At 35.6% G+C, this 27,067-nt stretch overlaps 1 protein-coding gene across 1 annotated transcript; it reads left to right on the top strand.

Annotated features, from left to right (window-relative positions):
• Positions 1-723: 723 nt before the first annotated feature.
• On the top strand, positions 724-26,618 carry LOC111154207 (chromosome unknown C18orf63 homolog). Its single transcript, XM_022513657.1, has 12 exons — positions 724-878; positions 2,557-2,635; positions 5,060-5,116; positions 7,656-7,767; positions 8,361-8,402; positions 9,944-10,020; positions 15,527-15,636; positions 16,540-16,636; positions 16,750-16,835; positions 18,485-18,668; positions 25,371-26,390; positions 26,562-26,618. Exons 1-12 carry the CDS (start codon positions 745-747, stop codon positions 26,616-26,618), a joined length of 2,055 nt encoding a protein of 684 aa, XP_022369365.1. The 5' UTR covers positions 724-744.
• Positions 26,619-27,067: the final 449 nt, after the last annotated feature.

The raw sequence follows: 27,067 nt of genomic DNA, 5'->3' as shown, positions 1-27,067 counted from the left end.
TAGGAGATACTTTTTTTCTGAAAACAAAATGAAACTTAAGAATAGCCAGGAACTTTAACTTTCTTAAATGAAGACAATGGGATAGAAATATATCTAGTATCTAGATCAGAGTAGGCGTTTAATAAACAGTAGCTCATTTTTGTGTTGTTATACTCAAGTTATTTTTACTTATGGTGTAGAACTTCAGCCTTGTAATTCTATATTATCTTTTTGGAATAATGAAAATTTTCCAGTATGTATCGTGATGGTTGCGTAACTGTGATACTAAAAACCATTGACATTGATAATATAAAAAGGTGAATTGGAGGTTATTTGTATTACATCTTAATGATGTTTGTAACAAGTTCTAGCAGGTTAAAGATTTTATTTATTGAGAGAGAGTGTGTGTGCGTGGGAGAGAGGGGCAGAGGGAGAGAGCACCTCAAGCAGACGCCCACTGAGTGTGGAGCCAGGCTTGAGCTCAGTCTCACAACCCTGAGATCATGATCTGAGCCAAAATTAAGAGGCAGTTGCTCAACCAGCTGAGCCACCCAGGATAAACAATTCTTAAGGGTAAAATGGTAATGATATTTAAATGCTAAAATCTGCTAATTTGCTTTTATTGCCTTATTCCAATACAACATCAAATATTCTGTGATGGGTTCATATTAAAACCTTTTGATAAGATAGTTCACTGCTATTTTATTGCTGTTTGTTTATTTTTAAAGGCCTGACAGAGCTGAGACATTCAGTCAACAGGAAAATATGAGTGATTCTGGGCAGCAATCACTGTTCTTCATCACATCTCCAGATTTACATGAACTCTGTGCTGTCAGGATAATATTGAGTAATGAAGTGGCTGACACTGAGATTAGAAGTACACAAATGAAGATGTGCAGGTAAAAAATCATTTTATAAGTAAGGCTTTCTAAATGTTTTGAGACCTGTTAGAGCTGTTTCGGAAGTATCTCCTTTAAAATAAAATACTCTTTTATTTAATCTGTGTATATAACTTTAAATAAAGGAATTCAGTTTTGTTCTGACCAAATAGATTGGATTACATTTAGGGAAGGACTTAAAATATCTGTGATTGAGTGTCACATTATTGAATTTTTATATTTGTGACTTCTCGTGTGATCTTTTTAAATTTTTTATGGATGTTGATAAATTAGATTCTCAAAAACTTAGAGGTAGAAATTAATAAATATTTACAGAGTACCTGGTGTTTATGAACACTTTAGGAGATACTATAAGCATTTTAGATTAATGCAGTTTCTTAATTTGCAGGTCAACATAAGATAATTTCTGTAGAGTATTTCTCCAAGAACTATTTTGAAATGACTGACCCAAGATTGATTGAAGCCTAAAGTATAACTCCATGATTGCTAAGAACCCACCATTTATTAGTCCCTTAAATTGTTTGAGTCAGACAAAGAAGGCCTCTTAGAATACAGATAATATCTGTAACTGAATTTCTTGGAGAGGAACAAACACAAGATTGCTAGGAGCCAGAAATAAAGAAGATGCTCTTGGGGGTGTCCTCCCATTTTGCTCTCATTTACAAAAGTTTTCTTCTCCCCATTGTATAGTTTCCCAGTAAAGTACATCCAGGAGCCTGTACCCTTTGTGCTAAGGTATAATTTGATACTTACTGGACATTTACCTGTGATTCCTTTAAGAAACAAATGGGTGGGAAACCTGAGATTTTCTCCTGTTTACCCTCAAATTGAAGATGGCCATGCCCACAGAGTGAGGTGTCTTGATTCATTGTAGGCATTGTAGGCTTAGCTATGTCAAACAAAGGCAGGCCTTGCAAACCCAATTATCTGCTGCATCTGGTTCTGCACCAGGGTCTTAACAGAAACAGAAGTGCCCATCTAACTTTTTGAGGTAACCCCTCCCCACTACACACTCTTATTTTTTTAAAGTTTGTTTCCTTGATACTAATTTTGAAATTTTTCATGTGTTTTATCCACCTTTTCCTGATCTTTGAAACAAAATTCTTGATGATAATTTGAATTGTGATTTTTGTTGTGAGTTCATTTGGCTGTTGAATACTAAAATGAAACCACTACCTACTTCATTTAGGCTTGGAAAAAACTTCTTTTTTGAAGGAAAAGCATCTAGTTAGTAGTTCTAACATTGAAGTAGTTGATAATATCACTGATAGATAAATCCTTAGACTCTTGCCTCCTGACTACCACTTAAAAAAGGAAAACAGGAGTTAGAAGAGCTGGATTCTTAACAACATTAAGATATCTTCAAGTCTCTCTTTGGACAGAAATGGAGTTTTAAATGAGAAATCTAGGTTCATGGATGAAAGAGATTGGGAAAATCAGATGCAAGGACAATATTCATATCAATATCTGAAAGCTTATAACATTCTTAAATCTTGGCTGAGTGGCTAAATGTTCAAGTTAACCTGTTAAGTGTGGGGAGAGATACAGAAGTCTTTATAACACAATCCTTCCCTAGGAAAAATGTAAACTTTTGAACTAAGCAATTTTCAAAATGTTCTGATAAGTAAAATCAGACAGAAGGCAAGTCCAATTAAAATTTTATGTTTCATCTCTACAGGCAGTTGCTGTTTTTGCATCAAGATATTCTTACATCACCTGTGCCTGGAACATTAAGCCAAATTTGGGTGGTGATGGCGGTTAGTATTTTAAAATTTTATGAAGTGTTATTACTAATTATTGGGAGCAATATTGATAAGCAATAATTCAGGTATTAATTTTAGCTCGAATTGAAGGTGGTTTATGAAACCAAATTACCGTGTTATAGTTTGATTGAACCATTTATAGACTTTAACTTCGGTATACCTGATGTTTAATATTCATTCTTGTGGTTCTAATTTAATATTTAGTTTGTCACAAGTGCTAAAATAAAGACTATTAATGAATAAAATATAACATAATTTTAAGAGCATGGCCTTAATCTTTTTTTAAAATTTTATTCTTTAGAATTCTATTTAATATAAAGGAAGAAATTTCCTATTCCAATACATCTCCAATTGTTTTAAAGAACTTAGATCAACAGTTTATTTATTTATGTTAAACTTGATATTTCTTCTCCCCCCCCCAATATTTGTTTATCTGTTTAAGAGAGAGAGATTGTGCTCATGCTTGCATGCACACACACAGGGAAAAGGAGAAGCAGACTCCTTACCAAGCAAACAGCCCAACATGGGGCTTGATTCTGGGACCCTGGGATCATGATCTGAACTGAAGGCAATGCTTAACTGACTGAACCACCCAGACTTCCCAACAGTTTTTATTTTTAATTTGAAATTTTATTTAAAACAAAATTTTTAGGGATGGCTGGCTCAGTCAGTTAAGCCTCTACCTTTGGTCAAGGTCATGATCCTAGGGTCCTGGAATCCCAGTCTCACACTGAGCTCCTTTCTCAGCAGGGAACCTGCTTCTCCAGTTGCCCGCTGCTCCTCCTGCCCCTGCATGTGTTTTCTTTTTCTGACAAATAAATAGTCTTTAAAAATTTTTAAAAATTTACACATAATAAAACTACAGTAAGAAACTTATTTCCCAGTGCTGTATGTCACTGGAAATGATAATGAAAAGCCAAAAATCTTTATAAAAATTATATTATCCTCAGATTTTTATCAAAAACCTTTCTGAAAATCCTCATATTCTGAGATTTTAGTTCTTCAGAATCAGGGAAATGAACATTTATTAATACTAACAAGCCATCAAAAAATCTTTAGTTCCTTTATTTTTCTTCTAAGTTATATCGTTACATATTCATCTTTTATTTTCTCATTTTTTATATCATTTTTAAGAAAGATAAGCTGTTGATGGACAAGTAAACACTACTACCTCTTACTTGTGTTCCTCTCTACCTGCAAATCTTTATGGAACAGGGGGAACATTGTTTCAGAGTTCTTGTAAATTCAAGCATCCTAATCTTAGCAAGAATATTAAATGAAAAGTAGCCATCTAAAAATGTGTTTTGCTTTCTTACAAAGATATTACATACCATAAGTTTTTTGAAAATATTTAAAGTAGAAAATTGGATTTTTATACATACTATTTTGAAACTTTCATTTCTCCTTGAACATCCTCTCTTGGATGTTGTTCTGTTTCAGTACATACATCTTATCCATTATTAAGGCTGTCTAATATTTCATTGTATGGGTGTATAATAATTTAGTTAATATTTTCTTATGTACATCTGAATTTCTAGTGGTACTTCTACAACAATTCAGAAAGCATCATTGAAATTATATAATCTTTATTTGGTAGTTTCTGTGGGTTAACTTTCTAGAAGTGCAATTGCAGTACATTTTAAACTGAAATCTAAGTAATGCTATTCTCTGAAAAGCTTGTACTAGATGGCATCTTAATAGTATATTGAGAGAGACAGTATTTCCACATTCTCATGAACACTAGATATTAACAACCTTTACACATCTGCCAATCTGTTAGGTTAAAAATAATACCTTCTTTGATTTCTTTTTTTTTTTAATTTTTTAAAAGATTTTATTTATTTATTTGACAGACAAAGATCACAAGTAGGCAGAGAGACAGGCAGAGAGAGAGGAGGAAGCAGGTTCCCTGCTCAGCAGAGAGCCCGATGCGGGGCTCGATTCCAGGACCCTGGGATCATGACCTGAGCCAAAGGCAGAGGCTTTAACCCACTGAGCCACTCAGGCGCCTCTACCTTCTTTGATTTCTATTTCTTTCATTAGTTAGTTGAAACACTTTGGCCTTTTGAACTCTCTTTTGAGTTCACATTTGTGTCCATTTTCCTTATCCATGCCTAGAAACTTATTAAGAAAGGTGTTAGATATTATATGAAATTTATTAGCCTTTTCCTTTTCTAGGTTCATGTCACTTTCAGGTAGTCTTTTCTTCATTTTGAGAATGTACCCACATGTTCTTTTTTAGGGAGAGAACGATTATCACTTGCTTCTCCAAGGCATACAAGCTGTTAGGATGATAACCTGATGATGGGTCAGCTGCTGTAGAATGTTTAAATTCATTATGTCCCACATTATTTAACAATGTATTTGTGTTAAGTAATTTTTATAAATGTGGATTTTTTTGTTGTTTTATTGTTATAGATACCATTTTATAAAGCTGGGAAACTTAATGCCTATATTGAAAAATATGGAGCTAAAGTAAGTTTTTAGAAGTTTAATAATTCCAAATACTATTTATATCGATTATGTATTCAATTTTTTGTCAGCAAACAATTAAAATGTCTTTCTCATATGATAGTGCTTTCTGTGAAAGAACCACCTTTTTAGTTTTTAGAGTTTGTATAGAATTTTTATTTCTTCCATAAAAACTTAGTAAAATTCACCAAATTATCTGGGCCTGGCATTTTCCTTGTGGGAAGGTTTTTGACTACAATTTCAATATCTTTAATAGATTATAGTACTATTAAAATTATCTATTTCAAGGAATTTCCCCATTTCACCTAACTTGTTAAATTTATTGACATAAAGTTGCTTATAATGCACTCTTAATTTTCTTTGCTGTAGAGTCTGTAGTTATGTCACCTGTCTTATTCCTGATAATGGTAATGTGTCTTGTCTTTCTTTTTCCTCTCTAATCAGTCTTACTAGAGGCTTAGCAAGCTTACTGATCGCAAAAAACAAGATTTTGGTTTGGTAGATTTTCTCTGTTGTCTTACTATTTTGTATCTCATTGTTTTTCTTTTCGTTTTTATTATTTACTTTCTTATGCTTACTTTGGGTTTATTTTGCTCTTCTTTTTTTAGTTTCTTAAGGTGGAAACTGAGGTCATTGATTAGAGAACATTCCTTTCTAATATAGAGACATTTAGTGCTCTAAATTTACTCCTACGTATGTGTTTTGTTTTGATCTTCTTCAGTTCAGAATGCTTTCTAATTCCCCTTTGATTTCCTCTTCGAACTGTGGGTTAGTTAGAAGTATATTATGTAGTTTCCACATATCCAGGGATTTTCCAAGGATCCTTCTATTGTTTTCTAATTTGATTGTGACTAGAGAACATGTTTTATATAGCTTGAACTTTTAAAAATTTATTGAGACTTGTTTTATGGCCCAGAATATGGTCTTCCTTAGTAAATATTCCTTGTCTACTTTAAAACAATGTGTATTCTGCTGCTGTGTCAGGTAGTCTAGAAATGTTAATTGGGTCACAGCGGTTGATAGTGTTATTAAGCTACTATATTTTTCTTATTTTCTACCTGTTGTATGAACTATTGAGAAAACATGGTACAAAATTTGGCACTGACTTTAGCTGCAGTGGTCAATGACACCATCTTTGTCCTGAAAGGCCTCCAGGTCATGAATCAGGATAGTTATTGATGACAGAATTGCCCTACATTTCCTCCTTGTACACCAAGGCTGAATGTATGTTGATACATTCTACTGTATCTGGGTTAATACCTCCATCCAAGCAGAAAGGTCAGTACAGAATCAAGGAGAAAGCCATTTGGCTTTCTAAGAAAGATCCTGATAGTTTATGGGGTTCGTTCAGGCATTTAGGCCTGAGAGCTTGGGTTCATGTTTGAGGTTAGTGTTACAGGTTGGCTTCATCCTGCTGCCTGAACTCCTATTGATAGAGAGCATCCTTAATTAAAATATCTATGAAACAGATTGAACAGATTTGTCCTCTTCACTGCCAGCAAAGTAGTTATCCTGGGAAAATTCACCAGAAACTAAAATAGTACAAAAATGAGGGGTGAATGATATTGGAAAACAGTTCTCCTTGGCTCTCTCATTTTTTCTGCATATATTACTAAGAGTGGCAATGGCTGCATTTTCTTTTGGACTATATTTACAAGGATATTTGTATAGAAGAAAACCTTGGTTCTTTTCCTAGCTCTGTATATTTTCTTATATGTGTGTGGCTAATCCATACTCAGCTGATGACTCAAGAGGGACTCTACTGATCTCAGAGTTTGCTCTCTGTGCAGCTCCCTCCCCTCTATAATGTTTTGCCCCCAAAACTAGCTCCCTAGTCCTCCTGGACTCTTAGATATCCTGTCAACTAAAGTAGTCCACTGGGTTTTCCAGGGTTCTGCCTCCCTGCACCACAGCCTAAAAACCCTATTTAATCAATATATTGGGGTCTAATTATAGGTTTCCCATCTCTTAAGGATTGCTATTACTTCTTGTTAGATGTCCAGTGTTTTGTGAATCACTGTTTCATGTAACTTGCTCAGTTATTGCTTAGTTACCCAAAGTGGGAGGATAAATCTGGATCCTATTACTTTTTATTAGTCAGAAGTTAAAGTCTTGATTTTAAAAAATACTCTACAGGTAGAGATAGTCTGCTGGTTTCATGTGTGCTCATGTAAGTAATTGTTTTCTGATGTTGAACTAGAGTGAACAACAATGAAAACCATAATACAGTTCTTTGCAGAGCTGAATACGAAGTATAGTGTAGGGTCCTAGCACGGGAGCTCTAAAACTTACGCTTATTGGGCCAGGATAAGGAGGAAGAAGACTGCCATTGTAGCATGATAGTCTTCATGGTTTCAAAGTGACTATGTTTTAACACTAATTAACTTTAGAACCAGAAAAGATTAGCTGTAGTGATGACTATAACTCATATCCAAAATAACCCATGTTTTTGGATGGTGATCTAAATACACATTTTCCTTGAGTTTATAGGACATACCAACTGCTATAAATTTGCCTATGTTTTGTTCTTTAATATGTTTAGGTAGAGGCTCCACAAAGAGTAATTCCTGTAATTCTTCAAAACTGCCTTTCATATTCACTCACAGCTAGACTTGCTCCAGCCTGGAATAAAACTGGCCATCTCTTGGTGCAAGGTGACTATATCTCTTTCAGTCATTGGGGGTTTCTGAATTAGATTACTTCTATTCTGTGCATCTGTTAAATTTCAGGATATATTATTTTTAGGGAATAGTTTTTAAAGTATAGCCACCGCTAAGCCTTCTCAGGCAAGTCCACAACAACATAAATGTCATCTTCTTACCTAGGATGATATCGAGAGGCCTGCTGATGTTTTTTCAAAGAATTTTTTAACATTATATAATACTTGATATTTAGAAAGGAATAAATATAAGTTATGGTGCATTAGAATACATTGAATACAAATTACCAAAAACTGTTGGAACCAAAAGGCTATTCTGGATTTTGTGTTGAGGTCTGACCATATTCTAAGAATTTGATGCCAGGAAATAAATGTTAGAAGGAAGAATTGGGTATTTGTCCTTTTAATTGAAAAGATAATTTTTGAATGGTTATATTTTTTCTTTGAACTGTCTTTAGGTTATTCCTTTGTGTAAAACTGCATTTTAAGGTATTTTCCTTGGCTTTGATAATTAAACATAAAAGGTTATATTTATTAAGCATGATTTATAAGTTATAATAATACTGACTATCTTATGAATTTTTTAAGGAAGAGAATTTCTTTCTCAGATGGGAAAGCAAAGTGCTGTTGGTAAGTAAAAATGAGTAAATAAATAGATAAAACGTTAATATGGTTAACAGTCATTAAAGAAAACAATGTTACATATTGGTGGGTTGTTATAATTTTGATGATTATGAGAATATAATCATGTATTGTTATAATCATAATTTTATCCAGGACATCCTCTCTGGGCCACAGTATATGTTCTTATTTATAAAAGAAAAAAAATGACTTCTCTTAATTGGAATAAATTCTATATTTTTAGTATCCCTACTTAATTCAAATTATTACTCTGAAGAAGTTAAATTCTGCAAGCATTTGTAATGTATAGTTTCCAGAGTCATATCATTGAAAATTCTTTAGTACTGTTGTAAGTAAAAGATGTATTTCTTATGAGAACATAGTTCTTTTCCTTAAAGGAGAAAAAAAGATTGTCTAAAGAGACAAAGATGATCTAAAATACACACTTTATAGTATGGTCTAATTCTTTCATTGATAAGCATGGCTGTTCAAGTAGACCTGTTCCTAAACGGTATCCACAGATAGCAGACAGGTGGAAATCCTAAGCCCCAGTAGACATTAATCAATCATGCTAGCTTTCGCCACAATTTGGGCATAGCCTTAAATCCTGAGCTACCACTTATAATCCACAACTATTTAATTTGAGTTGACTTTCAGGCTGAAGCTTATTTGCCCTCCTTCCTCTAGTTTTATGTTTAAACTGGACATGACAGTCACTGTGCTCTTGGTCCAGGCAAATGGGTTCATTACAGAAATACAGTTTCATCCTCAGACACTGTCAAGAGACTATAGATGTCAGAGGTTAAAGATAAAAGTTGAGAAGAGCAAAATTCTTCACTCTTGTGTTAGAACTTTTCTTTTAGTTTTGCCAAATATAATATTTATAGCAGAATTGATAAATTATAAGTGTATATAGCTCATTGGATTTTCACAGACTGAACATATCCTCATAACCAGTTCTCAAATCAAGAAGAACATTACCAGTACCCCAGGAATCCCCTCATGCTTTCTTTCAGGTATACCTTTTCCCAAGATGACCACTATCTGACTTATATAAGTAATTCTAATTATGAGAAAGCAAGGTAGGAGCCTTGGCGCTCTATGAGATCTGTATTCTATCTACTGGTTTATTGATGGGCATTTATTAGGAAAAGACTATAAAGTTAGGAGCTGGGCATGGCACCTCTCCCACTTTAAGAAGACAATGTCCATTTTTCACATGTAATAGAAATCAGGCTTGTAAAATTACTTGTTGAATTTTTCTAACTGTGGGATGTCTCATTGTTCTTATCGTAACCCTGCCCTGTGACCTCCCCAACACATACACGCCCATATTTCCGTTTTGTTTCAGGCCTCTTTCTCATTTGCAGACTCTCAAACATTACTGGGTGATTTTTTTTGGATTTTACCATGTGAGGAAAAATTACATATTCTTAATTGAGTTTCTAATGTGAATAAATTAACTTAAAGTTACTTTTTATTAAAATATTTAGCTTAATAAAATGGAGTAATAATTCCAGAAAATTCACAGTTAAATATTTTATTTTCAGTATTAGACATCAATGTAAGCGAAACTCAAGTTTGTCTAAGTATAGAAGCTTACACAATCAGACTGCCATTACCTGAGGTACCATGTATTTTTATTTCTATAATTAACTTTGCTATATTTACTATATGCTTTATTACCAACATACTAGTAGGTTTTAATTTTTAACAAGTGATAAGAGTTTTTTATTATCAAAATCCATATTATTAAATGCTTGATATGTTGAAATTGTTCTAAATCTGTTTACTCAAAGAAAACATTGTCAGTTTAACACAGATTTTTAAAATTTTTTTTTTAAAGATTGTATTTATTTGAAAGAGACAGAGCATGAGCAGAGGGGAGGGGCAGAGGGAGAGGGAGAAGCAGACTCCCCACTGAGCAGGGACCCTGACTCTGAGCTCCATCACAGTACCCCAAGATCATGGCCTGAGCCAAAGGCAGATACTTAGCCAACTGAGCTACCCAGGGCCCCTGACACAGATTTGATCATATCATTCTCTTGCTCAAAAATCTTTTTAGATGGCGGTGGAGACTCTCCACAAACCTGTGCTGCCTCAGCACTCACTTCTTGCCTCTTTTCTCATCTCCAAATATTAAAAACACTGTTTCAGTTCGTACTAAATGTAATATCCCCTCATTAGCATTCTGCTAGCATTTTTTATACTTGTAAAAAAATATATGTAACACTGTTTGCCTTCTTAGAAGGATATGTCTTTTACTAATTCCCATAGCACTCAGCATAGAAACTTACACATCAATAGTAACTCAATAAATATTATTTTCCTTCTTCTGTGACAGTGGTTCTCAGTGGAGGGGGGTAGAGAAGGAAATGAATGACTTTGTTCCCCATGAGCCATTTGGTAATGTCTGAAGAAAAATTTGGTTATGACAAAGGGAGAGAGGCATTTAATGGTTTGAGGTAGGGATGTTGCTAAAAAATCCTACAGTCACAGGACAGCAACCCCATCTCCACCCCAGCAAAGACACAAATTTCAGTAGTGTCCATATGAGGCAGATGACTTCTCCTTTGCTTAGAGTGACCCTTTTATTAGCTATTCATCCTGCCCATCCTTTAAGGGCCAGCTCCAGTGCTATTCCATTCATATTTCTCTTTACCTTTAATTCTTTGATTACCTGCTATGTTGAGGCAAGAGACAAGTCAAAAATAAATAGGATCTACTGTCTGGCCCTCGGGAATTGTGTAAGCCGGTAGGGAAAATGACCTGCATAAAAACAAGTGGAATGGGTCTCATGACATGAATATCTTGTACTGATGAGGAACCTTTCCAAGGCTTGGACCCACTGTGACCTCCCAGCCTCTTTTGAACCTTTCTTCTATTCTGCACCATGTTCACATACAACATAAAACATTGTATGTTGAGAATTGTACTCATTTTATATCCCCAATTTACTTCATAATAAGCTTCTTAAAGACTAATATCATGTCTTACTGCCCTTTGAGTTTTCTACAGATGAGACTTGTGGTTTGTATATCTGAGTTTTGAATCAATTAGAGATTGAAAAGAAGAATAAGACATATAGAGATCAGAATACTGTCTTTATTACTAGGATGAGAATGTAATTTATGGTCCCAAATGGATACTTTTGAGAGTGAAAGGGACACTAACCTAAGGAGATACTGATCCAACATATATGAATTGGGGTATGTTAAAAATAAAATCAAAGCAACTAAAATTAAATTTATTAAGTTCATTATACATAAAAGAATAGTTTGTGAACCAAGAGTCTTCAAACTAACAGTGTAATGAGACTCAGAAGGGTGTTGTTGCAGGATAGCTTCTATAATGGAAATGTAGAGGGTATTTTATCTTCATAATGATTGGTTACAGTAATGGTGTTTTCCAAATGACAGGGGATTGGTTAAAAGCGATTATCTTACTCTGTTTTGGAAAACAATTTAAGTTTTATTTATGATTTTCAGAGGCATTTACAAGAAATAATTGAAGTTAAATTTCAGTTGTGTTATAGAATGAGCTAGATTAGGTTTTATGTTGCTTAACTGGTTTTGTCTGCTTAAGGAATTTTCAAGTTTGGTCTCCATTTTATTTATTTTAATAGATATTTGGTCACGCTATTTATTATTGAAAAAAATACAGTTATTAGAGAATGTGTCCTATCTGAACCCTAGAATTAGGCAGATTCCCCTCCTACTTGTGGGAGTAATGGAGACTCCCAGGCTCCCTTGGGAGATCAGGCACCATTCCCCATATGACAGAATGCAGTACACTACCTTCTGCTAACAGGCCAGTCCCCAAGAGGAATAAGAAGGAATTGTTCCGGTTTTATCAACCAGATAAGTCACCTGATCTGCCCTGGGGAAAAATGAATGGACAGAGAGACATCAGGAGTATGTGTTAAAGCTTTCTCAACGTGGAAGTAAACACCCAAAATGGAAAAGATGTAATCCTCTCTTCTACTCAACATTATATACTCAGTGTACACTGACTCTTTTCATTTAAATTGATTGCCTAAATTATAATTGACTGTCAGCCCCTCCAAACCTCACTTTACCTAAATTTTTGATATGGCATTTTACCCATTAAAATTAGTTGTAAAAATTAGTTCCGTACATGTCTATGTTCCTACTAAGTTGTGATCTCTTTTGAGAGTCTAGGTTTTGCCTTATTTATCCTTGTTCCCCATATGGACTAAAAGATACTGGGATTGAGACTTCCTTTTATCAAAATCCAGTGTTGGGTACAGGTCTGGTGCGGGGTGGGGAGGGGGGATGTTCACCATTCCTCTTTTTTCCAGTTTATCTTTTACACTTTCATTCCCCTTAAGTAACTGAGCTGGGACAGAGGCTAAGTAATTTGCTCTAGGTTGTAAAGGTATTAAGAAAGTGATTTAGGATTTAAGAGATTTCTTTTGACTCTGTTCTTTTTGCTACATTATACTTCCTTCACCTAGTCTTAGGTGTCTTGACTCAAATTCATATGTCCCATAGAGCCTGACAGGAGAGGATATTTATTACATATTTTTAAAAAATCAGGTAACAGTGGTTGACAATATAGTACCAAACTAAGTATCATAAGAATTACATGACTTTAGGAGTTCAGGAAAAAAGGAGATATTTGAGGGAATTCATATTTGAAACTGTGGCATTATTTTCTACCCTTTCCTTCTTGAAATCATATCCTTTTTTGATTTCTCTGAAACTGCTTTATCCAGAATTTCCTACCACTTACTAATGATTCTCTCTTCTCTTACTGTACTTTAAATGTTGCTGTTCCCTAGAGTCCCATTTTCAGCCCACCTTTCTTTTCCTTAGCAGGTTCAACTCTTCCAGTGGTAACCCTATACACTTACCTCCAAAATATTATCATATAGTTGCAGTTTGTCCTTTCTCAGATATTTTCACATGCATGTACTAATGATGCTCAGTCTCAGTTATGCCTGAAACGGAATTATTTGTCACCCTCAGTAGTATCAGCTAGGTTCTTCCTTGTATTTGCTCTTGGTTACTGGCATCAATAACCACTAAGTTAACTAGCTACAGATATCAGAGTTATCCTTGGATCTCACCTCCTATATCCAATCAGCCATTAATAGCCTATCTTGGTCTCAAATATCTTCCTCCCCTCCATTTCTGCTGCTCTAATTAAAGTCTCTTCTGTTGCCTGAATTATTAAAATGGTTTTCATATTGGTCTTTTTTTCCCTTATTTTTTCTCTAATTCTTCTTCACAGTATCAACAGAGTTCTCTTTCTAAAACAGATGACCCCAACCTAAATATCTCTAGTTAATCTCAACATTGCCTAGAGCAAATAAAGTCCAAATTCTTTAGCTTGATATTATAAGGAAGAAGGGATATTTACTGAGTAACTTGTTAGTGCAGATCTGTTCAGAAAGGGCACATTATAAATATTTGTTAAGTAAATATATGTAAGAGGTTAACTTTCTTTTGAGGCATATGGGTAGTTAGCCAGTCTTCAGAAAAATCTATGTTGAGAAAAGCCAATATAGACATTAAGTGCTAGTACTTAAGATGAAAATCTCTGCAGCAGTTTGAGTCTCTGAATAGTGTTGAAAATAGCCAGAAGGATATAAACTCAAGCTATGTAAATGGGTGTATATGAGAACCCATAAACTGAATATTTGGACATGATACCTACCCTCTCTGAATTCAATTTTAGGTTCTGTTTTCCCTCAATCTATTCATTCACCTGCAGTCAGTCTTTCCTGACATTCACAGCCATCCCAGCACTGACCATCCTTTTCTTTTTTTTAGATTCTATTTTTTTATTTGACGGGACAGAGCTCATATGCACACCAGCAGGGAGAGTTGTAGGCAGAGGGAGAGAGAGAAGCAGGCTCTCCACTGAACAAAGAGCCCAACGTGGATAGGGCTTATCCCAAGACCCTGGGATCATGACTGCAGCCAAAGTCAGACCCTTAAATGACTGAGCCACCCGACACTTCATGACCATCCTTTTCTTAGGTCACACACTAGACAACTTTGCTCTTAAGCACAGTATATCACAGGGCAAGATTTATCTCGTGTGCACGGACAGTTATGCATCCTTACTCACGCTTACTGTCTTAGCTTTCTTACCTCACAACATAGCCAGCAGTTCTTACCTTCTTATTTCTGCATTCGTGTTTTTTTCTGCTCTGCCTTGCTCCCTCATTTCCATTAGTTTCAATAAATGCTATAAGAATTCAGGGAAGGATCAGTCACTGATCATAGAGGAGATGGGTCTAACTCTACACCTGTAAGGCTCTTATTGATAGAACTCAGATAAATCACAGTAAGAGCAGTGCTTAAAGCAAATGTTTTGTTATTTATGACTTGTCTAGGTAATAAAAAAAATGGCCAGCTTAGTTGGAGTTTTGTTGAAAAGCAGTACTAGAGAATGAAGTTAGAACATTATTTCCCAAAAGCCATATGATGATAGGTTAAAAAGCGGTTGAGGGATTATGAAGCATTCTTTCTGATTGTAACACAGTGTCTTCTTAGGAGGACATTAATACTTCACTTGAAGTCTCTCTTTATCTTTGATTCACTGTGTTAAACTGCCCCACAGGGTAAGGAAACAGTAAGTGGAAAAGGATTGTTAAACTATAAGCTTAATTAAGTACCCTGCAGATAGGGCTCCTGAGGACCAGAGGAAAAGCATTCGATGAGAAGGAAAAGGAATACAGAAGGGGGATACTGGCTCTGTGCTCTCCCTTCCAAAGAGCAAATAGAGGAACAATTCCCAAACTCATTGTCCAGTTAAAAAAAAAAAAAAAAAAAAGTAAGGCACTATTGTTACAAAATGTAAATACCTTCCTTTAGAAGGAATTCAGCTTCCTATAAACATAATCAAAAAGTTGAAAACCAGTTGAAAAGTATGAGAGCGGTTCAGGGTTGGAAAATGAGAGAAAGCATGAAATACTTGATATGTTGTACAGAGAGAAATAGGAAAAGCTGAAACATTGATTACATTATGTAAAGTGTTATGCACCTCCAACTTAAACTAAGCCTTTAAAACTACTTTGTAATTGACTGTGTATGTGTTTCTTTGTTTGACAAATTCTTTTGATGTCTTACTTATACATTACATCTTATTTCTCTTAAAAGCTGAGAGAATTTGGTATTTCTCAGAGTATTATAAAGGATTTTGATAATAACAAGAATGCTGTCGTTGAAGGACATTCAATTTTGAGCAACTGGTGCTACGTTTTGCCAAGGTGAGATTTCAATTTGTGTCATCTGAGATGGGTCAAAGTTAGGTTAGTTCTGTCTCATTTTGCTTCAGCAATGATGTGTAGAAAAATATGAAGGTATTTTTGAAATTGAATTTTTGAAAGTGGTTTATAACTTAAAAAAGATGTCGTACAAAGCCATCAATTTCCTGTATCAAATTACTAAAACAATTTTATTATACACTTACATTTTTGTTAAATACAGTCTTTACAAAAGTAAAATTTCCAGATACCTCATTATGAAATTATAACTATTATAATAGTATCAGTAAAACCTTGTAACTTGTGCATATAATTAATGATTCATTATCATATTTTAGAAACTGTTTTAAGTTTGTACTGTCTTTAGGAGAAAAATGGCTTGTTATTAATATAAATAGGACTATTGGGATGAAACTTTAACCTGCTTAGGAAAAAGAGCTTTAATTAACTAACAGAATATGCACAATAATTTAATCACCAAAGCAGGTAAGAGGAAGGTAGGGAACAAAGATTTGACTCTGATTCATTTAACTCTTTCTTTTTTATTATTTTATTTTTATTTTTATTTTTATTTATTTATTTATTTTTTTGATTCATTTAACTCTTAACAGACTTTTCCTTAAAGTCTAAGAGTTACTAGGCATGCTTCTACATGGCAGCATTTACTAAACATTATTTTGTGTTTATTATTGGCACATTGCATTAATTCAGTTTAGTTTTTCTTAATAATTCTGGCTGTTAAGATTTAATACGATGGTGTACTTGGAACTAGGAGCAAATGATTAGTTTATTACTTATGTATTGGTAGTGGCTTAATCTTTTTGAGTATTTTCTAAATTAAATTACATAGTTAAATTATATCCAAGTGCTGGCTCATAATGTTTTATCAACTCTTATTTTTTATAGTATGAAAAGGGGACAAATAATAAGTATTCTTCACACCACACCCCCTGACTGTCCTTTTCACTCATATGAAGATTTCCAGATGCACTGGGATGACCTGGTAAGGAAAAGAAATGTGTATTATGTTAGAAGCTATTTGATTTTTGCTTCTTATAATTTAACCTAAATTTAGTTTTCTCTTAAGAAAATTTCAGCTTTGTTCTTAATTTTTAGTATGGCTATAAACTTCCAGAAGATTGTGGAAATACTAAAATATACTGCAGCATCTACTTCAAAATGATAGGAGGAAGGATCTTCACATATCCTTTTACATGCCACTTATAAGAGAAGCCCGTTGCCAACTCATGATCCAGTCCTACTCCTGGCTTTGATGTTGTCATCATTTTCAACCTTCTCTATGTCTAAATGCAACTGCATTCCCCCTACTTCTTTTTTCCCTGCTTGAATGTTTGTTTTCCTTAGACGTTTTCAGTTTTTGAAAATGAGCTTAATAATTATTTTTTTTTCTCTTAAGCATCATTGCAACAATTTAGGTAACAAAAGGAACTTTAGGGTAGACAGAGAAATGTTGGGGTGCCTGGGTGGCTCAGTCCTTAATCATCTGCCTTCAACTCAGATCCTGATCCCAGGGTTCTGTTGATCCCATAATCCTGGGGTCAAGCTCCCAGTCCCTCTCTGTGCTCAGCGGGAAGCCTGCTTCTCCCTCTCCCACTCCCCCTGCTTGTGTTTCTTCTCTCGCTCTCTCTCTCTCTCTCTCTGTTAAATAAATAAATAAAATATTTTAAAAAACATGGTCACATCATTGTTAGTAGACAGTAAGAAAATCTTAGGATTCTCCTTAGCCAAGGGCTCCCTCCAGTGGTATTTTGGATATTATTGAAAGGGCAAAATATAAAAAATTACTCTTTTAACAAAGATTTTTGTCTATGCAAGATTATTTAATTTTACAGGCAAAATTTAGAGGATCTGACTTGCACTTAATGCACCCCAATGGTTTAAGAAAATATGTCTTACCATTATTTTAAATAAGTTAATGATAATTGAAAGTGTTCAGGTGAAACCTTTAGATTGTAACTGGTACTGATATTATATTCCTGTCTCTGTATTCTGAACTCTGATTCAGATTGGAAGACGGAAGAGTCATAGTGTTCTCTTTCTGCATTCTACACTTCCTAACCCAAATCTTAATATAAAATTGAGGCTGACAGGGATCAACTACTCCCTTTCATTAGATGCAAAGACATTATTCCAAGTCCTCAAAATTTTTTTCGTCAGAAAATTTACTGCTCTCTTCAAAGAATTGCTTTTGGAGCTTGAATACACTCTATACATGTTGTTTCTTTGTATTAATTTTTTTACAGCTTTTGGAGATGCAACCTCTTTATTGTTTAGTGTCAACACTTATTTTTGTAATCTCCGAAGGTTGTAGTGTCCTTCTTATAAATCATTTTTGGAATATCTTAGTCTGCCAGTCTATATAGAAAGCTCTATAATAAGGACACAATGAATAGTCTTGATTTTGAGTGTTAAAATAGAATGAATCAAGATCCCTGTGATAAAACACTTTAAGTTTCGGAAAATATGAATTAACCAATATATGAAATAGCTAGGATTTAGTTGTGTGTGCTTTTTTAACAGTTAATATTGTAATACTTTTTTAATTCCATAGAAATTGCTATCTCTTGGGGCACCAGGATGGTGCAGTTGGTTAAGCGTCTGACTCTTGGTTTCAGCTCAGGTCATGATCTGAGTCATGAGATCAAGCCCAGAGTCTGCTTTGCACTCAGCTCAGAGTCTGCTTGAGATTCTCTCTCCCTATGCTCCTCCCTCTCGTGTGCGTGTGCGCATGCGCATGCTCTCTCTCAAATAAATCAATCTTGAAAAGAAAAAAAGAAATTGCTATCTCTTGAGTACAAAACCTGTTCTACTGTTCTTTAACATTTCTCAGATACCCTCTGAGCTGCATCAGAAGTCAGCCCATACAGTTCTTTCCAAGGGTAGATTTAGAAGGTGTGTTGAAAAGTTTCGTTTCAGACTTAAAATCTAAGCTGCCTCATATCTGTGGCTTCCCCGTAAAGATGACAACTAAACCATGCTACTACACACAAGAACTAATGAAACCTCATGTACAGGTAAGAGATTTCATGCCCTACTGAGCTCTCTAAGACATAGTATGAACTTATCTTGGATCTCTTACTTTCTGTGAGGGATTATCTAACCCATTGTACGAGAATTCTTTTCTCTCAGTTCAGTCTTTCCCTAATGCTGTTTGTTACTGTACTTGACCATTTATCATTGCCATTTGTTGTCTTTTTGTATTTATCATGGAATTAGTTATAGCTGTTTACTAGTCTTTTCTAATTTAGCGTGAGCTCCTGGAGGGCACAGATCATATTCATTTTCTTAAGCTAAGTGCCTGGTACAAAATAGGTGTTCATTATATTTTTTTCAATGAATAAATGATCTTATAGGGTAGTTTGGGAACATTTGTCTCATACAAATCCAAGTTAACTTGGAACTGCCACTTCATATGAGTCTGCTTGGTCAAAAAACCTTTGTATAGTTCCGTTTATAGACACTGAATTAATTCAATAGCATTATTCCTTGTAAGATGATATGCTAAGTAAAATCTTACTAAAAAAAGGAGTAGGAGCAATTAAGCAATACTGACAAGGAAAATATGCTGATGTATCTTCACACTCACTAGAATAAGATTTCTTTATGAACAGATAATAAAACTGGACGTGAAGTTTTTAAGAAACAAAGGAATTTAATTTAAAATTTCCAACAGTGACCTTTCTTATAAATGACAATTGTGTGTTTTTGTAAAAGAGAAAGACAAAAAGTTTGAACAATTTGAGCAGTTTGAATTGTAATATGAATTATATTAATATTTCTGTGTCTGCTTAACCTTTTTTCTTGACTGGGTCCTCTGTTTATTGTAGTTTCCACTGCTCCAATGATTTCAGCTTTCACATGGTGTTGACTTGCTATGAATCATGGCATTTTTTCAGCATTTGCTTCTATGCTAATTGTTTTATTCTCTTTATGATCCTCAATTAAAATTCACCAGAGCCAGGGTCTGATAGGCCCCATTCATCTTTTCAGGCCAGGCTATATCTATCGTCTCTCACCAGCTAGTATGTGGATTTGGTATCCTTGAGTCAAGGACACCTCATCTAAATGGTATAAAAACATGGCAGCCTAGATAGCCCTCAGGGCCAATAGGCAAGGCCATTTCCTAAGAAGAGAATGCGAGGGGTGCCTGGGTGGCTCAGTCGGCTAAGCATCTGATTCTTGATTTTGGCTCAGGTCATGATCTCAGAGTTGTGAGATCGAGCCCCACATCAGGCTCGGCACTCATCAAGGAGTATGCTTGAGGTTCTCTCTCCCTCTGCCACTCCCCCTTTCTTGCTTGATAGCTCTTTCTCTCTCTGGAATAAATGAATCTTAAGAAAAAAATATGTGAGTGGACAAATTCCAATCGATATCCTTATGATAATGAATCTTAAAATTTTGCCCAGACATAACATTTTTAGTAGTTACTGGCCAAGTCCAAATCTGAGGAATTTAGAAGTAAATACTTCATTGCATAATACATTTTTATTGGATATACTTATCAAATACTTATTATTTATAGCCCATGTCTGTTTTAGAAATAGTGAATCTGGGTAATACACTTGTGCAAATTTGCTTCTTAAAAGTAAAGTAATACTTGGGGCACCTGGGTAGCTCAGTCGCTAAGCATCTGCCTTTGGCTCAGGTCATGATACCCGGGTCATGAGATTGAGTCCAATGTTGGGCTCCCTGCTCAACAGGAAGCCTCCCTTTCCACTCCTCCTGCTTGTGTTCACTCTCTTGCTGCCTCTCTCTCTCTCTCTCTCTCTCTCTAATAAATAAAATCTTTAAAAAAGTAAAATCACACTTAATTGGAAATTCTCGTCTTTGTATTTCTCCTGACAATAAGAAGTTATCTTACTCAGTTTTACTGAGTGCCTCTGGGTGCCAGCTTCTTTTATGTGTATTATTTCATCTTCATCATTTTGGAATAAGGAATTTCCCCCCACTTTTTGCAGAATGAATTGAAGCTCAGAGCATCCAAGTAATTTAACCATAGCCACACAGTTAAATACATTGCAAAATTAGAACTGAAACCCAGAGGAAGATTCTTAGTCATGAAATTAGGAAGAGTTTAGAACTGTGTGTAAGAGCCCCGATTCTAGGAACCCATACTACGTTCATAGTCTTAGGCAAGTTATTTGATCCCCTTATGCCTCAGTTTCCTTGTAAAACAGGGTATGGCAGTGGTGGTAATAACATTTGTTACAAATTGGGCTCTCTAGGAAGTGGACTCTGGAGTCTAGCACACATGATGTTTATTGGGGACTGAATTTGGAATACCTGTGGAAGGAAGGATGGAAGAAGATGGGGTAAAAGGAGAAGTCATTAGCAAATCAGGTACCAGGTAGCTTTGGCCAATCTTCCCAGGAGCTCTAAGGCTAAAACAGCCCACCCTGGTGGTTTTGCATTGTCCAAATAGCCAGGCCTTTATACCCTCTCCTTCATCTGTCATTGGATTTGGGCCACCCAGGGATAGGCATGTCCTTAGGTAAGGTAAGTTTCTGGAACTAGGGTGTCTCTGCAAGGGCCAGCTCCCAAAAGTAGGGACAGCAACCCTTTTGTGGAGGGGATCTGAGCAGCATGTCACCACGTCCTTCACGCGCTTCACAGGGTGTTTTAATTTTTTGTTTTAGGGTTAGATAATGCCCAGAATGGTTCTTAGTACTAAGCTCTCAGTAAATGTTAGTTCCTATTACTGCTACACCACGTTAGCTCTAAGATTCATGCAGTCTAAAAAGCGTAAGTTTAAAAAGTGAAAAACAAATTGATCAGACTATTTAATAAAGCTTAACCAACTTTTAAAGAAATTAAATTAGCAGGAGTGTTTAACCAAAATAGTTTTCTTTTTTAATTGTTGGAAGTTCTCAAAGATAAATAAAAGAAATTCGTATAACAAGCTCTCATATGCCTATCATCTAGCTCTTCTTTGATACAGTTTTTGGGTGGGGAGTAAACTAGACTATTTTAAAGAAACCCAAGATACAATGTTCTTTCATCTGTGAAGACTTTAGTATACATGTCTGACAGTAACTTTTAAAAATTATTTACCATAATTCCTTAGTATCATCTAATACCAGTCCATATTCCAATTCCCTATTTATCTCAAAGATTTATTTTAGAGGATTTGTTTAAATCCTAATCCAAGCAAGGTTCACATATTTTCATTCAGTTGTTATACCTTTTAGGTCTCTTTTACTGTATAAAATTCCAACCCCCTCCCTTTTTTATTTATGTCTATTATTTGCTGGAAAAACTAGACCATTTTCCCTAGAGAATGTCCCATATTTTGGATCTGACTGTTGCTTTCCTGTGTTTTGTCATTTGCAGTTAACATATTCTGAACCTCCTACTTCCTGCAAGCCTGTGGTTAGATCTAAGTTTAACTGAATTCTGGCTCAACTTTAATCAAGAAACACTCAGGTGGTGCAATACACAGGACCAGATTTTAATAGATAAAACACATTTGATCAGTCATTTTGGTCAGTCATCAAGTTTTATTTAACCAATACCTTAATTCAAGGACTCCATTAAATGACATCCATTCATATCTAAATATGTTAAGACTTTTAGTTTTCCTCTACAATTTATGTTAATGTACCAAGTTATGTAAGATGTTCGTAAAGTTCTACAAAGTAAAAGTCAACTTAGCCACTCTTGCCAGTGGCCTGGCAGAATAATGGTAATAATCAGTAAAAAATAAGATTTTTTTTTTGATTTATGACTTCATAAAGCTCTGGTTTGTTGACCATTTAAGTATTTTAAGTTCCATGAATTATTTATGATCTCATCTGCTGTTTACATCGTCCTTTATGTAGTCTTTTTATAAATTTTGAATATAAACCTAGAGGTGTCACCCTTTGGGCTATTTACTATATTTTAACAGTTGAAAGAATGAGTAAATAATACATCAACAGGCTATGGGGCCAAACAAGCCCTTGGAAGTTATTTTCATCAGGTATGTTTCTGAGACAGATGAAGATGAAACGGTATGAATATAAACATATTTCAGACAATATTCTACATAAGTTTTATGTCAGAATGCAAGTGATTCTAGTCTCATGTGAATCTATCTAGAATGAGTTTTTCTTCTGGAATCTCAAGTAGTAGATACATTATTTAAAAGTTACTAGAGTTTGTAAAATGCAGGAGTCAAAAAAATGGCTTAGTTCTTGAACGTTTTTTTCATCAAATGGAAAAAATATCTAAATATTTTAAGATGGCCTAGTTACTGCTGATAAAAACATCTCTTCTAGATAGAATTTCTTTCAAATTTAAGAATTGTTCTTCTCCCCATGGTCACATCTGTGGGCAGGGAAAGGCTGTGTGGGGGGAGGGCATTTGGTATATTTACCTAATTTGGTCCAGGAGAATGAGTGCCTTAAGCTGTTTCTGGATGTGTACAAAGACAGTGAGTTGGATACTTGGCTTCTGCTAACTCTGCAACTGAAAAACCAAAAGCATTCATAATTGAACTTTTGAGCAGAAACTGCAGAAGTGTGGCTTTACCTTACTTCTTCCTTCCAAATAATGTATATGTCTGATAAGTTGATCCTAAACTGCATCCTGCACGCTAACGGCAAAGCTAGCGGATTGTAAGAGATGCTGTGAGTTCTGGCTAGAGACAGCATGCTTTCTGACATGTACTCCCATTTTTCAAGATTGTCCATCTACATGCCCTTATGACCAGTGACAACACTCATGCTATTTCAAGGTAGGCGGTCTGTGTTCCCTCCTCCTGGGTCTGGGCAGGACTGTGACAGAGGTGGTGCGGCATGACTTCCATGGCTAGGTCAGGTGGAAGCTGTCTTTTCGGGACACATGCTGTGGGATTCCAGACCACATGAGGGGCTGCCTAAAATTAGTCCAGTTTACAACCAACATCTAGCATCACACATGAGTGAGCAAATGACGTCAGCCCCAGGGTCTTCTCACTACCGCTCCATGAGAGACTCTGAAATAAACCAAATCAGCTCCCAGAATTGTGAGAGAGAGGACCTAATTATTGTTTTGAATCACGAAGTTTTAGTGTGATTTGTTTGGCGTAATAACTGGATCACTCACTCACTGTTTCTTTGCCTATTTCCAACTCCTATCTCCGAACACTCTGCACCTCTCAGTTCTGCTCAGTAACTGAACCTCCCGTAGTGGAGAGGGGCAAGCCAATTGTTCTGGTTTGCACAATATTCCTAGCAATTTTAAAAATTTTTATTTCAAGTTGTGACTGTTTTTGATGTCGGAAGATGAGAAAAGAGCTCTCCATCCCATGTTTCACATTATTGTCACATGTCACTTTTTTACAGACTCTAGGACTCAATAGATACGTATTTTACAAGACTATAAACACTTCCATCAACGGGTGAATGGATCAACAAAATGTGGGATTTCTATACAGTGAAATATTATTAAGGCATAGAAAGGAAATTTTGTCCCTTGCTACAGTATGGATGAACCTTGAAAACATGCTGAGCAAAATAAGCCAGACACAAAAAGACAAAGATTGTATAATTCCACTTGCCCTAGAGAGGGCAAATTCATAGACCTAGAGAGTAGAATAGAGGTTCCCAGGGTCTGCAAGGAGAGAAAACTAGAATTGTTGAAGACTATAGAGTTTGTTTGGAATGAAAAAAAAGTGGTAGAAATGATAATGGTGATGGTTACACAACAGGAGTACAATAAGGAATTTACTCAATGCCACTGAATTGTATACTGAAAAATGACCAAAATTGGAACTTTATGTTTTATTTATATTACCACAATAAAAAAAAAAAAAGACTAAACACTTGGCTGTCTTTGGGTTGTCTGAGTCTTTGAGTCAGTCTGACAGATTCTTATTGAATTGTTACCAAGTACCAGCACTTTTTTAGACTATGAGAACACAAAATGATCAAGACACAGCCAGCCAGTGTCCTCTAGTCAAACTCCTACTTACTCTTAAAGGCCTAGTATAGATGCAACCAACTCTTCCATTCATTTAATTTCTTGGAGCAAGCATTTTGTAGTAATTGTGAACGATTTAAGAATGTGAAGTATAGGGGTGCCTGGGTGGCTTAGCTGTTGACCAACCAACTCTTGGTTTCAGCTGAGGTCATGATCTCAGGGTCGTGAGATAAAGCCCTGCCTTGGGCAGCGGGGAGTCTGCTTAGAAGCCTCGCCCTCTGCCCCTCCCCCCACTTGTGCTCTCATGAGCTCTCTCTATAATAAATAAAATCTCTTAAAAAATGTGAAGTATATAAGAATAAATACATCATGGTTCCTGCCCTCAAAGAATCTACTATCTCCATAAGGTGGTGGAACAGGCATGCTGGTAAGAACACCACCTTTTACTACTATTTTTTTGGTGACAAATACCTGATAGCATATTCTTAGGAAGTTGAGGGAAAGAATATAAAGAAAAGGGGAAGATATTCTGAGTGAGAGCAGCACGGACCTACTTGGACGACAATGGATAGCTAATTGTAGTTTTCATAGGATTTATATAGGACGTAGAACATATCTTCATCTAAAATATTTTGAAAGGTTTGTTTCTTAACAAGGACGCAAACCATTAGGAGTGTACATGTTTCCTCAAGAAGACTCATTGGGTTTTGTGTGTTTTTTTCTGTATTATATTGTAGTGTTACTTCATATTCTTATTTTGATATTTTACATATATTTTTCTTTTCCATTAATAACATTTTGACATTTTAAAAATTTCCTAATCTCTGTTCTTTCAGGAAAACAAAGTCAAGGCACCTAATCTGACCACTAAACAGATGTTCAGGTTCTCTCTGACTCAGGCCCCTTCCCCGAGACCTGCTGTGGCTGAGCGTCTTCGACCGCGCTCAGTAGTCACGCACCACAAGGTGGAGCTTCCAGACAGCCACCTGGAGAAGCCGGGGGTGTCCTCAACTCCGCACCTCCGGCAAGAAGCTGTCCAGAACAGAAAGAAATCCCGGTCTGACAAAGCACCCCAGATACACTTGCAAGTACCAGAGCCCAACAGAGAGAAGATTCGAGTTCAAGGCACAAATTTTAGCTCCCAGAATAATATTGCCCCCAAATTCATACCAGTTTTCAAGAGTCAGTCATTACAAACGAATAACAATATCTTAGAACCTGGCAACCTGAAAAGAAAACAGCATGTTGTTACAGAATCTAAATTGTTCTCACCGAAAAGCAGCGTGATGCAGAATGACAAGCTGAACTTAGATGCAGCTGTCAGAAAGAGACCTGATCGTCATAGTCAGATGAATGCTAGAAATTTAAATCAGAATGCTTGTAGACTACAAGAAAAAAACACTAGGTCCTGTGAAAATATGGTAAAATATCCCCCTTTTAATGAAGAACCATCAACTGTGAGTTTAAATGAAAGTAAACACCTGTCTGATAGCTCAGCATTTCAGATGTCAGATAACAGTTCAGGTGTAATAACCAGAGCTGTTGAGTTCCAAATGAGTGGAAAAGAACATTTAACAAACAAATATATAACACAAATTTTAGAGGAAGGACACAAGTCACGAAAAATAAAGAAACAACCACACATTTTTGAATCAGACACAGAAATGGAAGATCCCCAACTACGACAGCAACAATCAGTAAATCAAAGTATAAAAGTTAATGTAAATGATCACAAACTGATAAGCAAAACAGCCCATAGGTCTAAAAGAAAATTGTGTCAAGAATCTTCAAAAACTTCAAAGAGACTTTATTCCAATACTCTGCATTATGGACAGTCCAGTTTCTCTGGAAACAAGGTAAAAAAAAAATCTGGGGTATTTATCATATTGTAGGCCTTTCAGACACCTAAATAAGGATTTAAATGATTTGCCCCAGATCATCTAGAAACAACGAGAACCAGAGGGTCTGCCCTCACACAAGTGCAAGTATTAAGTTGAACCACGTGTGATTCTTCATTCTGAATACAGATACCTGATGTGGACAAATCAAAAACTCAGAAATCTGTCATCATCCCTAAAGCTTAGAACATGGATGTGAAGGGAGGAAATGTCCACCAGGTAAGTTAGGTGATACATTTTGATTTATTTTTTGTTACGTTATCTGAATTGGTATTGCCATGTTTTAGGGATCTCTGACCTCTTGGTAAGAAGGAGATAGTTTTAAATTCCTTGAAGCCTTATCATCAGCAAGGAAATAGGAAATATTGGGAACAGTGCAGCACTTGAATAAGGACTGTACACAAAATCAATTGCGTATATAGTAAAGGCCCCTGCAGAGGGATGAGGTGGAGAGAGGTCTCACTGCTGGCTGGTTCCCACACTGCTCTGTGGTCTAAACAGACTAAAAAGAGGGCATAGCAATAGCAGACCGCCTAAAGATGTAAGATTCCACAACCATCAGAACATGTACCTTTGGGACTTCTCCCCAAGATAATTAACCTCATATGATGTTTCAAAGGTTAATCATTAAGTTA

This window comes from Enhydra lutris, unplaced genomic scaffold (assembly GCF_002288905.1).
Source record: "Enhydra lutris kenyoni isolate GAN:26980312 unplaced genomic scaffold, ASM228890v2 scaffoldscaffold36, whole genome shotgun sequence".
NCBI lineage: Eukaryota > Metazoa > Chordata > Mammalia > Carnivora > Mustelidae > Enhydra > Enhydra lutris.
The sequence above is the reverse complement of the archived record's forward strand: the minus strand, read 5'-3'. Positions and strand labels throughout refer to the sequence as shown.